The sequence below is a fragment of the Staurois parvus genome, unplaced genomic scaffold (genome assembly GCF_062004578.1).
Source record: "Staurois parvus isolate SC_StPar_1 unplaced genomic scaffold, SC_StPar_1.0 ptg000468l, whole genome shotgun sequence".
Lineage (NCBI taxonomy): Eukaryota > Metazoa > Chordata > Amphibia > Anura > Ranidae > Staurois > Staurois parvus.
The window spans coordinates 437,095-452,411 of NW_028318264.1; the positions used below are offsets into that span (position 1 = coordinate 437,095).

The 15,317-nt window shown below is 41.7% G+C and overlaps 1 protein-coding gene across 1 annotated transcript in view; it reads left to right on the top strand.

The window, feature by feature from the left end:
* RIPK1 (receptor interacting serine/threonine kinase 1) overlaps positions 1–15,317 on the top strand; it is a 76,946-nt gene that overhangs the window by 25,488 nt on the left and 36,141 nt on the right. Inside the window, exons 6-7 of the mRNA XM_089689042.1 lie at positions 1,076–1,219; positions 11,067–11,143. Of these exons, the coding sequence (XP_089545168.1) occupies positions 1,076–1,219; positions 11,067–11,143 (221 nt within the window). The remainder of the gene's footprint in view (positions 1–1,075; positions 1,220–11,066; positions 11,144–15,317) is intronic.

Sequence of the window (15,317 nt, forward strand, 5' to 3'; positions counted from 1 at the left end):
GTTGCTTTTTCACCCTGAGACAAGCAGTGCCAGTAGTCTTTACCTACACCATTCATGTGTTCGCTTTCCCCTCTCCATTTACTTTAGTTGGCGATTATACAGGATGGAGAGTTTTTTTGCGCCAATGTGGCAGTGCTAAGCCAAGCACCACTGCTGTCACATGAAAGGAATTGGAGTAAGTCACATATTCCTCTATATCTGGAAGTACTGGGGATTTTGTTCATTCACTGTGGTTGAACTAATCAAGAGGGGAGTGAAAGAACAGTGGATATATTGTGCTGGGGGCCAGCCATTATACAGTAGCTAAACCCAAGAACAAAGATGGTGTGCATTGCAGCCTACTAGTCCTTAGATGTGGTGGCCACACTAGTTTGCTTTGTTCACGTTTTGCTTTATTTTCACCTGTGATCTTTCCAATAGTGTACTTTCTGATTTAGAATACCATCACTCAATCACTGTACTATATTCTATAAAGGAGCAGAACCGGGTTGTCACCATAGGGCAAGAAGTGTGTTAGGACTACAGAACACCGCCTTCATCTAATTGCTATAACATAGGGCATCACTGTGTAGTCCACAGACGGAATTTAGGCAGGGAAGATCACATTGTTTAATATTTCAGTGCTGCAGTGTCATCTCATTACAAGCAGTGGCGCTTACTGGATCAACTGGATCATGTGGCAGGATCAGAAAATATGTTGTTGAACAAGTAATAAGAAAACATTTTCAATTGCAAAAAGGAAAAAATTAGAACAGTTCTTTGTTAGGGTCTGCATACTTTTTAAAGTCGTAGAGCAGCTTTAAGCTGACCATAGACATGAGGACATAGCCATTACTGTCAAGTAGGAAAAGATCAAGATTGAAGTAGCAGATTAGAAAACCTTTACTAGTCAGCTTTCACTGAATGTGAGCTTTAAATACTTCCTTTTACATCCATAGCGCATTTGCATAATCCAATAGTATTGGTGGGTGTCCAGATATCCTGCAATATAAATGACGTTATATGATGAATATGAATAAGGATGAAATGTGTACATATTTTTTTTGTTTTTCATTTGTTTTGTGTTGTTTTTCAGATGTCATTAGTAATGATCAGCTGTCACTTTGTGTGAAGAATGGCCAAAGGCCAAGTGTCACTGACTGCATGTGTCTAGAGGAGGCAGCCATTCTTATGCAGGAATGCTGGAAGGATAAGCCAAATGAAAGACCTTCTTTTGAAGGTAAAGCTTATAACAGATCATTACCCTTTTGTGGTTTACCTGAAGAAAATAGGTAAAAAAGGTTCTAATTTATTCAAGTATTAAAGTTTAGGTTCAACTCTACCCAAGGCCTTCTCCACTCCAGGAATGTTGCTTTAATTGTAGGTGGGCATTTTCCAGTTTCTTATCCAGTGGATACCACTAAGGTTGACGGCTGAATGAGAGTCCGTCCTGACTCTATGGGGTTGATTTACTAAAGGTAATTAGACTGTGCACTTTGCAAAGTGCAATTGCACTCTGCAAGTGCAGGTGCTCCAGACCTTCCACTCTCTCAGGCTGCAGTGCATCCGGAACTATTGAGCCCAATTGCCAGCTTATGTGGCAGCACAGCTCACTTTGTTAGGCAAATTAGGAGGCTGTGAGACCCCTGTGAATGCCTAATTTGCCTACTTAAAGAGCTGCCTCTGGTCATAGCAGCTGGACATCCCAGTATTCTACATTAGGGATATACAGTGGGAAAATAATTATTTGATTCCCAGCAGATTTTGCAAGTTTGCCCACTTACAAATAAATGAAGGATCTATAATGTTTACTGTAGATATATTTTAACCGCTTAAGGTCCTCCCTGTAGGAGATATACTGATACAGGGCTGCACCTGTGCGCAAAATCACATATATATATATATGTGATTTTGCATTTCCAGGTAGGGGGCGCACACCCTACCCGTGCTGCCATTCACGGCTGCGGATGTCAATCATCGGGTCCCGGGTGGTGATTACCAAGCATCTCCGACGGGGAGGAAGATTGTTTTGTTTACAAATAATCTTCCTCCCTCTCAGCTCAAGCACACTGCTTGGGATGGCTGTGCACAGTACAGCCATCCCGATCAGTGTGCTTACAGTGAAGAACACACCCCCACGTTGTCAAGGTCCTACCTTTTCCCAGAGGTTATGTTACTCCATGTGCTGGCATCCATCTTGGATTATTGCAGAGCATGGTGGGAATCCTTTATGCCTTCAGGTCTCTGAGGTCCATCCCCCAGAGGGGTGTGGCTGATTACATATAAGCCTGTGGTCCGCACATGCTCTTTGCACTTGTGTCTTGGTGTTGCTATAACTCTGTTCTGACTCTCGTGACTCTCCTGGAATCTGACTCGGCTTGTGACTCGACCATTCTTTGTATTCTCCTTTGATCGGACTCTCCGTTGCTGAACCCAGCCCGTGACCTGTGATTCTCGTCTGCTGTCCTGTACCGTTTTGTCCCGTTGTTGTCGACCCGGCATGCCTGACTACTCTATTGTCTTTTCCACCAGCTACACGCCATTGGCGGCGGCCATTACCGCAACTGGGGTGTCTCGGGGGCCGCGACCTGGTTCCTGGCTGCGTCAAGTCCATCCCCACCATCAGGGGCCCTGGTGAAGGGCAGCCTGGGACTTAGACTCCGCGCCCTGAGGGACTTCGGTCTGTGGGTGGTGGTTGTCGTCAGTCAGTGCGTTACATTGTTAATAGGCCTGCCTGTCCATTCCAGCGTTCATGTCCTGACACACACCCCCTAGTAAAACACTTCCAGCACACATTTTCAGTAGAGAAGATGGGACTTTCAGGGTGCATGAACATGAATACCAAATATATTAAAAGGTTATATAAATTTTTATTTCATATTTTTTTAAAAACAAAAAAAGGAAAAAATACAGAAACATAAAACCAATTTCAGTACTAAAAGTGGAACTGAGATTCAAACTTGATTTTATAATTGTAGTTACTTCCTACATGTTTCGCCCTCACGGGCTTCTTCAGGGGTGATTTTCGAAGAGATTTCAACTGCCGAGGCAGTCTAAAGGTATATCAAAAAGAATTATACAATTACCAAACAACTTAATATATCCAATACAAAGTATTTAATCAAATAAATATATATTGGACTCAATGGCTCACCCTGGATGTGAAAGCTCACCGAGTCAAGAGGAAATAACCTATCAAAGATCTTAATTGGCCTACACGTCCAAAACTGTTGTAGAGGATATAATGGGCATCAAATATCCATTTAGGCATAATAGGATAGACACAAAAAATAAAAATTATTTAAGAGAAGATATGAGGAAGAGATCATAATTCATTAGGTTGAGGTTGACTTTAGGTAATTTTACCTGTTAAATGTTTTAGAAGAATATATAGGTGTAATCTAACAAGGATCTAATTGATCTATACGTCCAAAACCATAGGAGAGGAAACAATGGACATCAAACATCCATCTAGACATAATAGGATAGACAGAGAGATCAGCAATTAATTTAATTGCAAAGAGGAAGTCAAAAGATGTTGAGTAATAAAAATTAACTTAAGCGGTTTTACCTGTTGAAAATTGCAGAAGGATATAAAAGGCATATTTTGTCTAAAGATCTAATTGGCCTATAATGTCCAAAGTTGGAGAAAATAATGGGCATCAAATATCTATCTAGGTGTAACAGGATAAACAGTTGGAAAATATATTGGGCATCAGCTATCCATCTAGGCATAACGGGATAAACATAGGGGAGTCAAGAAGTACCGTATTTTTCGCTTCATAAGACGCACTTTTTTCCCCCCAAAAAAGGGGGGAAAATGTCAGTGCGTCTTATGGAGTGAATATGGAGCGGCCGGTCCGGTATTTCCACTGCCGCCGTGTCAGAATACTGGGCCGGACGCTCAGCTCTGCAGCGGGACCTTACCTGTTCCTCTATCCAGCGGCGCTGTCTTCACGGCTTCTGTAGTGTGGGCGCTCAGCTTGACAGACGGGTGCCAAGTGCAAGAAGCGGTGCACTTTGTGAGTGGTAAGGCGGCACCTGGGACACATGACAGATCCCAGAAGCTGCCGGACCATTCACAAAGCGCAGCGCTTCTCGCTCATGTGCACTGGGCACCCGGCTGTCAAGCTGAGCACCCACACTACAGAAGGCGGGAAGACAGCGCGCCGCTGGATAGAGGAACAGGTAAGGTCCCGCTGCAGAGCTGACACTAACCAAAGAACAACTCTGCGGAAGTAAGAGCGGGTACCTGTCAAATTCAGGCACCCGCTCCCCCCCCTCCCCAAAGGTCAGCATTCACCTCCTGTACTGTCCGCAGTCTCTGGTCATCTCCTGTACTATGTCTGCAGTCTCTGGTCATCTCCTGTACTATGTCTGCAGTCTCTGGTCATCTCCTGTACTGTGTCCGCAGTCTCTGGTCATCTCCTGTACTATGTCTGCAGTCTCTGGTCATCTCCTGTACTATATCTGCAGTCTCTGGTCATCTCCTGTACTGTCCACAGTCTCTGGTCATCTCTTGTACTGTCCACAGTCTCTGGTCATCTCCTGTACTGTCCACAGTCTCTGGTCATCTCCTGTACTGTCCGCAGTCTCTGGTCATCTCCTGTACTATGTCCGCAGTCTCTGGTCATCCCTGTACTGTCCGCAGTCTCTGGTCATCTCCTGTACTATGTCCGCAGTCTCTGGTCATCTCCTGTACTGTCCGCAGTCTCTGGTCATCTCCTGTACTATGTCCGCAGTCTCTGGTCATACCTGTACTGTCCGCAGTCTCTGGTCATCTCCTGTACTATGTCCGCAGTCTCTGGTCATCTCCTGTACTGTCCACAGTCTCTGGTCATCTCCTGTACTGTCCACAGTCTCTGGTCATCCCCTGTACTGTGTCCGCAGTCTCTGGTGATCTCCTGTACTGTCCACAGTCTCTGGTCATCTCCTGTACTGTCCACAGTCTCTGGTCATCCCCTGTACTGTGTCCGCAGTCTCTGGTGATCTCCTGTACTGTCCACAGTCTCTGGTCATCTCCTGTACTGTCCACAGTCTCTGGTCATCACTGTCCACAGTCTCTGGTCATCCCCTGTACTGTGTCCGCAGTCTCTGGTCATCTCCTGTACTGTCCACAGTCTCTGGTCATCTCCTGTACTGTCCACAGTCTCTGGTCATCTCCTGTACTGTCCGCAGTCTCTGGTCATCCCCTGTACTGTGTCCGCAGTCTCTGCTCATCTCCTGTACTGTCCGCAGTCTCTGCTCATCTCCTGTACTATGTCCGCAGTCTCTGGTCATCTCCTGTACTATGTCCGCAGTCTCTGGTCATCTCCTGTACTATGTCCGCAGTCTCTGGTCATCTCCTGTACTGTGTCCGCAGTCTCTGGTCATCTCCTGTACTGTGTCCGCAGTCTCTGGTCATCTCCTGTACTATGTCCGCAGTCTCTGGTCATCTCCTGTACTATGTCCGCAGTCTCTGGTCATCTCCTGTACTATGTCTGCAGTCTCTGGTCATCCCCTGTACTGTGTCCGCAGTCTCTGGTCATCTCCTGTACTATGTCCGCAGTCTCTGGTCATCTCCTGTACTATGTCTGCAGTCCATTGGTTCAGAATGTTTTTTTCCTGTTTTCTGCCTCTAAAACCTAGGTGCGTCTTATAGTCAGGTGCGTCTTATGGAGCGAAAAATACGGTAATTTAATTTCAAAAAGGGATATAAGGGAAAGGTTATAAGTTATTGAAGGGTTAAGGTTAATTTAAACGGTTTTACCTGTTATATATTGCAATTCAAGCAGCAAGGACAGTGTGGGGAAAAAAAATTTTTTAATTGAAAATCACTTTCCAATTCCACCAGTGGGTGTCAGCAAAGGACTCCAGTCCAGAAGATATTAGCTGAAAAGACAATTCACTACTATAAGAATGCAATATAAAGCAAGCCCTCAGGTGACAGAAGTCACCATTTTCCTGAAGCCCACTCATTTAAATAGATCAATCAAAATACCAAAACAGTTTCCAGGATACTCAGTGTGCACTGGTGATTAGCAGAAAGGCCATTTTAAAATTCCTGCCCTCTTTTATATCCTCCACACCAGCCGACTTGTGACGTCATCGGCCGGGTGCAGCCATCCAAGATACCTAGCACACAGTTAACCCTTTGATAGCCCCTCGCATTAACCCCTTCCTGCCCAGTGCCATTAGTACAGTGTCAGTGATTTTTTTTTAGCACTGATCACTGTATTGGTGTCACTGGAGATGTCAGTGACACCAAGTTAGTCCCCCCCCCCCCATTGTCAGAATGTCCGCTGCAGTCCCACTAAAAATTGCTGATCGCCACCATTACTAGTAGAAAAAAAAATCCCATTATCTTTACCGCCATTTGTAAACGCTATAACTTTCACGTAAACCAATTAATTTAGACGCATTGGGATTGTTTTTTTAGCAAAGACATGTCGCAGAATACATTTTGGCCTAAATTTGATTTTTAAATTTTTTTACTGGACATGATTAATAGCAAAAGTACCAAAATATTGTATTTTTTCTCACAAACGTTGGTCTTTTTTTGCTTATAGCGTAAAAAAAAGATGTGTGCAAACCTGGTAACCAACTACAATAAACATCTTACCTCTGTGCTTGCCAACAAGGGTTTCTCCACCAAGTATGAAGTCATGTTTTGCTTGGGGGTCAAATACTTATTTTACTCACAACTGCAACTCAAATTATAACATTTGTATCGTGTTTTTGCTGGATTTTTGCTTGATATTCTGTCTATCATTTAAAGAACTGGTATAAAGAGAGTGAACAGGCGCATGAATTATGCAGTCCATATAGTTTTTAAATGAATGGATATGTGTTCCAAGTCAAGCGGAGGGTAGTTCAGTGTGAGACACTAGGGCAGGCTGTGGTAGAGTGAAGCAGAGCTCTAGAGTAGAAGGAACAGAAGAGATACAGCGCCTCTAGGTGTAAAGCTGTCATACAGTCTACACTTAGAGGCAATTTGCCTCTTCTTCTGATCATTTAGAAAACACCTATGATAAAAATTATAGATCCTTCATTTCTTTGTATGTGGGCAAACTTACAAAATCTGCAGGGGATCAAATAATTATTTTCCCCTCTGTAACAATGTAGGGTGACCCCATTTTTTTTCTTTGTGGTGAGAAGGGCAGCAAATTATAATTATTAGATGAACTTGGAATGTATGAGATACTGTAAGCAAAATAAGAAAAAAATAAATGTTATTTCTCGACAGTATTATAATATCTTTCTTAGAGTGTTATACACTAACTGTTAACATGAAAAGCTGAGTAAAAAGTTTACATTGTACTGTACATCCTATGGTTTCATATTGGCCAGTTAGTTGTTTAATGTGGTTGGATAAGCTGCATTAATAAATCAGTTTGGTCTAGGAAATTCCCCAAGTCTAATGTTTAATCTGAGGATTTTTAAAAGATGTTCCTGTGCTGTTTTTTTCACATTTGTTTCTTCCTATCATATTACCCTGTCCCACTTCACCTTTCTTGTTTAGCAAAGAGTCAGTATGCAGGTCAGGGAAGGTAGCTGAACATCTTGGAGAAGGGTTAGGGAATTGAAAGAGTTAGCACAAGTGAAGGTAACTCCAGTGGACAAGCCTACATAAAAGATTTTCCCTGGCTGTTCAGAATCCTCTGATTTTGAAAATTAATTGCAGAATAAATAAAATTACTCTGATAATAATCCACTCTTCCTGTTATGGGAAAGCTTGGGGAAATATGTGCAGATGGTAGAGCCAGCATGTAAGTGAAACGGTTTCTCTACTTCTGCAATAAATCTCCAAAATCAGAGAATTCTCGCTCCCAACCTACCCCCTCATCTTTCCTGGCTGGGCAGGCTGCATTCTCAGATAAGGGTCTGGTATGGGTTTTTAAGGGGACCTCATGCTTTTTTATGTTCTTTTTGGCATGGTTGTCCCCCTTAAAATCCATCAAATAGAAAATCAATCCGACACAGCTCAAGAAACCCACAGCAAGCTTTGCAGGAACCCTGATTAGCCCCTTCCCACCGAGTGTACACATATATGTGGCCTCACGGAAATAGGTCTTTATCCGTGGAGCCATATATATGCAGTACCATGTTTGTGCTGAGAGTGCCCTGCACAGCGTGTTCCAAGCACATACACCAAACTGACATGGATAGCTATGGGTTTCATACCAGCGATCAGGAACCAGGAGGACCTCTTCAGGATCACCTGATAGCTGTGATAGCCTGTGATTGGCTACCGCAGTGATAGGTCACTGTACAGTCTGTTCCTGTGTTTTTTTTTCCCTCTTGAAAGGAGAAAAATATATTTGGTATCTTTTTCCTTGCTAGAGGAGAAAATTGCAAACATAAAAGTGTCAGATAAAATAGCTAGATCAGGGTTTCATCTAGGTCAGTATCAGGGTTAGGGTCAAGGTTAGGGTCAAAGGTGATGCTCACTGTATTTTAGGTAGGATTTACAAAAAGCATGTTTTAATTTAGTATCAGTGCTAATTAGTGTCAGTGTCAGCATATGTATTGTTTCTGGGCCCTGCTTCAGGCACAAAACAAATAATATATATGTACTCTATGTGGTATCACTGTGATTGTAAGGAGCAGGAGAATTTGTTTTGGGTTGTTCTTTGGTCGTAGGTTATGGTAATAGCAAGAAATATATGCAAAAACTAAAAAAACATATTTTGTTACTATTTTGTGCCAGTTTTACTTTGATAATAAAAAAACAGGCAATATAATTTATCACCAAATGAAAGCCCAATTTGTCATAAACAAACAAGGTATAATTCACCTGGATACACGAAGTAGTTGCAATTATATGTACAGTTATACTAACAAATGTCGAAGTTGCAAACCTGTGTTCAGGCGTTAGGATTTGCTTCACTTTCATCATGAAGAGGTTAAAGTGGAACTCCACACAAAAGGGGAAGGCTTTGTCCCTCGTTCCCTGTTAAGGATTGGCACCTTTGGGGAGCAGGGGAATCCGATTTTGACAACTACCTGCTCCCACTTTCGCTGCGATCACTTAGGCGATTGGAAGCAGAAGTTGTCCTCCACTCCCCCCCCCCCCCCTTCCTTGTAGTCTTCTGGGACACTTGACAGGACCATTCAGAAAGTGCAGCACTGAAGATGCCAGTGCCGGGGAGAGAGGACAGCTGGTGAAACCGGCTGCAGTGAGGACACCGCTGGATAGAGGGACAGGTGAGTGGCGGTTTTTTACAGTCAGCAGCTAAAGTTTTTTCTGCTGACTTTTTATTTTTTATATTGTGACAGGAGCTCCGCTTTAAGAATGGTGAATGGAAGGTCATAATGAACAACTATAAATCTTTAAATTGAATTGGGTTTTTTAATTTTTTTCCAAACACATCCCTTTACCTCCCAACAATGTTAGTAATAAAAAGTACAAACTTCAGATTAGATGAATTGGTCCAGACAACAGTTTTTTTCTTCTTAGCCAGCTGATCATAGTACTTGCACAGGCACTACCTGGTTTTATAGACTTAATGTGCTGCCCATACATCAGTACATGAACAGATCTACAGGTACTCAACAGAATCCTAGGAATCCAATATACACATATGCAGTATTATCACACGGAATCCTCCTGCGCTCTTATGTAATATAACAGAGAGAAAAAAATAATAGAGGAATAGATAAAAATATGAAGTACTACAATGCTGCTAACATCTAATCCTATACCAATAGGTCCCAGAAACATAAAAAGCAAAAAATGATGTAGCGCTCATGTAAATACAAACATTAAATAATGATAACCACACAGTGAAAAATACACATGTCACAGATGGTAGATGATTTAGATAAGGGGGGTGTCCCCCAATCCACATGGGGATAATAAATACGTGACCCCTAATCCACAATCAGGGACATAAACAGGTGTTAAGTGAGTCCCTATACCGGGATCAAATGCTTCAGTGTGAGTGAAAAACAGCACTGCAAATCAGTCACAAAACAGTCTAGTGATCTGTGTAGCATTCCTTCTGATCATGCAAATAGAAAGGAATGTATATAAACCAACACACCCTGGATGTGATCCAATAATGCCTGTAATGGCTTCTCTCCTCCACCCTGCTACCCTGCAGGGCCACAGAGCTATATTATTATCACCGCTGGGCCTCTCAGCAAGCAGCACTCCTCAGGAAATGGTAACTTGAAAAAGGCTCCCCAGTAATCAGTATCCACCTTTCCAAATTCTCCTTGGGGACCAGTGAGTAGGATGAATCATAACTCAAATCCCCATAAAACAAGAGAAGAGAACATCCTCCATAGTGTAAACCGCTTTATTGTTTAAGGGAAGTAAGTGAAATGCAAACTCACATATGTGCAGCTGTAATCAAAGCATTCCCCCATATGCTGGGTGTAGGCATAGGAAAAAGGTGTTCCAAGATGGCGTCACGCTGGAAGTACGTCACCACGCTGAGCCGTCGACGCGTTGCCAGTTCCTGAGGAGTGCTGCTTGCTGAGAGGCCCAGCGGTGATAATAATATAGCTCTGTGGCCCTGCAGGGTCGCAGGGTGAAGGTGAGAGGCCATTAAAGCCATTATTGGATCACATCCAGGGTGTGTTGGTTTATATACATTCCTTTCTATTTGCATGATCAGAAGGAATGCTACACAGATCACTTGTCTGTTTTGTGATTGATTTGCAGTGCTGTTTTTCACTCACACTGAAGCATTTGATCTCGGTATAGGGACTCACTTAACACCTGTTTATGTCCCTGATTGTGGATTAAGGGGTCACGTATTTATTATCCCCATGTGGATTGGGGGACACCCCCCTTATCTAAATCATCTACCATCTGTGACGTGTATTTTTCACTGTGTAGTTATCATTATTTAATGTTTGTATTTATATATGCAGTATTAATCCCAGACAGCTAGAAATAAAGCAGTATAAACAAAGCTTGGGGAGCCATGAGAATCTGACACATGGACCATTGAAACATCCACAATGATGTCCGTAGCCTTATTATGAATATGGGAGGAGAGCAAGGAGCGACGTTTGAATGAACAATAACACCATTTTAGGTAAACATGTTTTTTATATGTTTTTATATTTTTTTTATATGTCACTTTAATTTTCAGACTGTGAAAAACAATTCAGGCCTGTGTATTCTGAAAAATATGAGAAGGACGTTGAGTGCGATGTGGCTAAATTGCAGGTAAGTGTCAAACTACTGTATATATATTCAAAAAACAGTCTACACTTCTGACATGTTTCATATTACATCCACATTTAAAGTTAACATAATACATGGTCACATATACCCCCCAAATCTCATGTTGGCCGTTTCAGTTGCCTGAACTGCAAGGTTCTTTACCCAGCATATTCCAGTTTTGTTTTGAATTCAGCAGATACATTCATAGGGATTCGACAATGAAAAGACCACAGATCTTATCTCCCACAGAGCAGGTCTCATCTGCCATCGCAGCAAAGAGACTCACAGAACTCATTGGGACACAGGTGCAGTGTGATCAATTCCTCCAGCGCCATAACTGAAGGTCCATACCTCTGTACAGACTTGGGGCTGGTTGAACAGTCTGCAGGTGCGACAATACACAGATTGTGGTCACAGTCCTCTGCAGGCACCAATGCATTTAATAAATGCACATTTTTTACTCTACTGGATTAATGTGGGAGCATTGATTACATTTTTGCAAAAGGTGAACTATGCCTTTAAGCTCTACATATAATACTCTGGATGGGGAAGAAATGCATGGGTGGGTTCTGTTTCAACTTCCTGAAACAATAGTTTGATATGCACATCCTGGCTCACATGCTGAGTACATTTCAATACTGAACTGAAAAATTAGGGTACAAAACATTCATATTGGGGAATTTATACTAATGTGTATGAGTGCAAGATGCAGAGCTAAGCTTTATGCTAATGTTTTAAGATGTTAAAATCCAATGCTAAAGCAGGAACATTACAGTTATTATAGGGTAGTACAATACATTTGTGATAATACTTCAGTAGTATATGCATGGTAAATATAGATAACACGTGTAACCTGATCAATGAATATAATATGATTTAAATGAGACTGAATCATCTGTATAGAAATGCATGTACATCAAAAACAAAAACAAGAGAGGGGAAGAAAATCCTTTGCATACAAGCAGTTTAGAAGGTGACGTGTTTCTGTAATTAACAGGACCTTTGTATGTTACTAAATTCAGTATGAGAGCGATTATATGAACATTATATTCATAAATTCCTGATAGCCAACCTGCAGCCCTCGGAGGCCCGGCAGGTAGAAGTCCTTTCCTAGGTTCCTATTCAGATCAGTGAAGAAAAATATTCTTTAGACTTAGTTCCAGTAGTTAAAGAGTAACTCAGTGGCAAGGTTTGGTGTCATCAGGTGCGGTAAAACATGGTGTCAACCCCCCCCCCCCCCCCCGCCAATAATTTTTTTCCAGTCTTTTGAAAGTGCTCCAAAGATGCAGCATGGGGGACTTGTGTGCACTTTCAGAAATTGCAGGAAAAAAAAACATTCAACCTAATAGAAATCTATAGGACTGCAGCTGTGACTGTCTAAAATGCAGGAAAACTGCAGATACACCAGCAATGTGTCCAAGCCGTAGCCAACCAGTGTGAACCCAGTTAAAAGCACAAACATACGCTGATGGCACAATTCTAAACGCTTTGGCTGCACTGATAACAGCTACTGCTGGAGGATAAAGTAAGATAGAGGGGGAGAGAGAGAGTTTTGGAGGAAAGAAGGTAGGCAGGGAGAGGGGAGATTCGGGTCACAGTGCTCACATTTGGATGGTCTCTGGATACTCATCACTCAGTCAGAGTGAGCCAGTATTCACATTGGATCTGTCGGCTACTGTTCCCACCCACACATCTCCTTCACTGCACTGCACAGGCTGCATAAAGTGTGGGTGGGCAAAGAGGAGAGGTGCGGAAGAAGGCAAAGCAGATCCAGCCTCTCTCCTCTCCCATTTATGCAGGGGGAAACTGTGCACTGTGACACTGTAATAACCACTGTGCCAACACAGGTGCAGCCAGCCACCCCTACATTACAAGCAGCTATGAATAAGGTCTGTGTTTAGACTGAAATGCGTTAGCATAAGTTTGCCACAGAATATTTTTACTCCTTCATGCAATAAAGAGTGCTTTTGTATTCACCTGTTGCCGACATTTTTGGAATTGGACTTGTACTTATAAGCAGATGGAGACTGCTAGTCAGGCATGGCGAGCTTATATGCTCTAAGCCTAATACATTTGATAGGTAGTAGCAACCCACTTCTGTTTGGATTTGCAGCTACATTTACAAACAGCTTCTCCTGTCCCACGGACATTTTTGGACAGGAGAAATTGGGTTCTTACTGGCATCTAGGCAGACCTGAGTGTCACCCATCTGGCAGGTCCATCCTCACTCCCCCCGCTACCCCCATAGCGACGCCACTGGAGTAAGTCCACTTTTGTTGTGAAAACAATCCCCTCTGGGTGATCAGTGTACACATTTTGTTACAGCTTCCCTTTTGTTTCTGCTCTAAAAGTAAAAGCTGTTTGCTCTTCTATGTCTTTTGGATACTAATTCTGAATGGGAGTGACTTTTTCCATTATTGATCAGTTGATGCATTCGTAGTGCTCTTATGAGGAAAGCTGAAAGGTCTGCATCCCTTTAGAAGTGATCAACCCTTTAGGTGTCTCTTCAAAAAAAATTAATTTGCCTAAATTCTGACTTGTATCTTAGTGCACATTTCTGTGAAAATCAGTGAGCCAATCATATAAACAGGAAATTAAATTTCTGGAGGCATTCTGTGTACCAACTGTGTACAAAACTCCTACAGGTAGTCATATTTTATTGAATTTTACATGAAATTAGAGTGCTGCAGATTAGTTACCCATTAAGTGATGTGATTTAATTATTTTACACTATCTTACTTTTTTCTGTGTTGTTCATCCCTTTTCTCTTTTAATTTTTTTTAATTTTGGCTGTTATTTATTTTTTTGGCTGTTATTTATTTTTTTGGCTGTATGGAGCACAAATGTGGAATGATTGATTTGTAAATGGGCTATAAAAGCAGTGATCTCTAGCTATCTCTTATAAAAAATTCTAGTCTATGACTGTCTCTTGAACCATGGTCCCAGTTTTAACAACTTGAGGCCCCATATATCAAAAATACTGACCACCATGTCTTTGAATGAAGATGAAGCTATACAATTATGTTAAAGTTCAGTTTACATTGGTGGCACTTTCTTCCACTGCTTAGTTACAGGTGTTATACTTTGGTTGCTATTTAATAACTTTAATATTATATGTCCTGTGCAGTAATTTTATAGACTGGGTGATATTTTTGCAACTATACTGTAAAAAGAGTGCATTGAAGGTTAAAAAGACAAAGCCTTTGTTTGGTTTGGCTTTAAATAGAGTTGTGTACACTGGACAAAAATAATTCTGGACTAAGCAAAAAAAGCTACCAAACATAATGTCAGGTGGGCCAAAAGTAATGTAGGCATAATGTGCTGCTCAGTATTTTTCATAAAATTGTGGCAATTGACAATACAGTGCAAAGGAATTAAATAGCACAGTTTTGACATTCTTGTGATGCTGCAAAATAGTTTATTTTAAAATTGTTGCCTCCTAATTTTCAAATGTGTGTCATAATCAAAAGATTTCTCATGTATAGTATAAATTATAATTCATTACATAGTTACATAGTTAGTCTGGCCAAAAAAAGACAAAAGTCCATCCAGTTCAACCATTAAAAAAAAAAAAAAAGTTATAATCCTACACCCACAGTTGATCCAGAGGAAGGCAAAAAAAACCAGAAAAACATGATCCAATTTGCTCCTGCAGGGGAAAAGAATTCCTTCCTGATCCCCCCAGAGGCAATCGGATATTCCCTGGATCAACTTTACCTATAAATGTTAGTATCCAGTTATATTCTGTGTATCTAGGAAAGAATCCAGGCCTTTTTTAAAGCAATCCACAGAGCTGGCCAGAACTAACTCTTAAGGGAGTTTATTGCACATTTTCACAGCTCTTAAGAAAACTTTCCGTGTTTGGAGATTACATTTCTTTTCCTCCAGACGTAAAGAGTGCCCCCTTGCCCTCTGTGATGACCTCAGGGTGAATAACTCTACACCGAGTTCACTATATGAACCACTGATGTATTTATACATGTTGATCATACCCCCCCTTAATCTCCTCTTCTCAAGAGAGAATACATTCAATTCCTCTAAGCTTTCCTCATAGCTGAGCTCCTCCATGTCTCTTATCATTTTGGTTGGCCTTCTCTGTACTTTCTCCAATTCCCCAATGTTCTTTTTGTGAGTTGGTGCCCAAAACTGAACTGCATATTCCAGATGAGGTCTTACT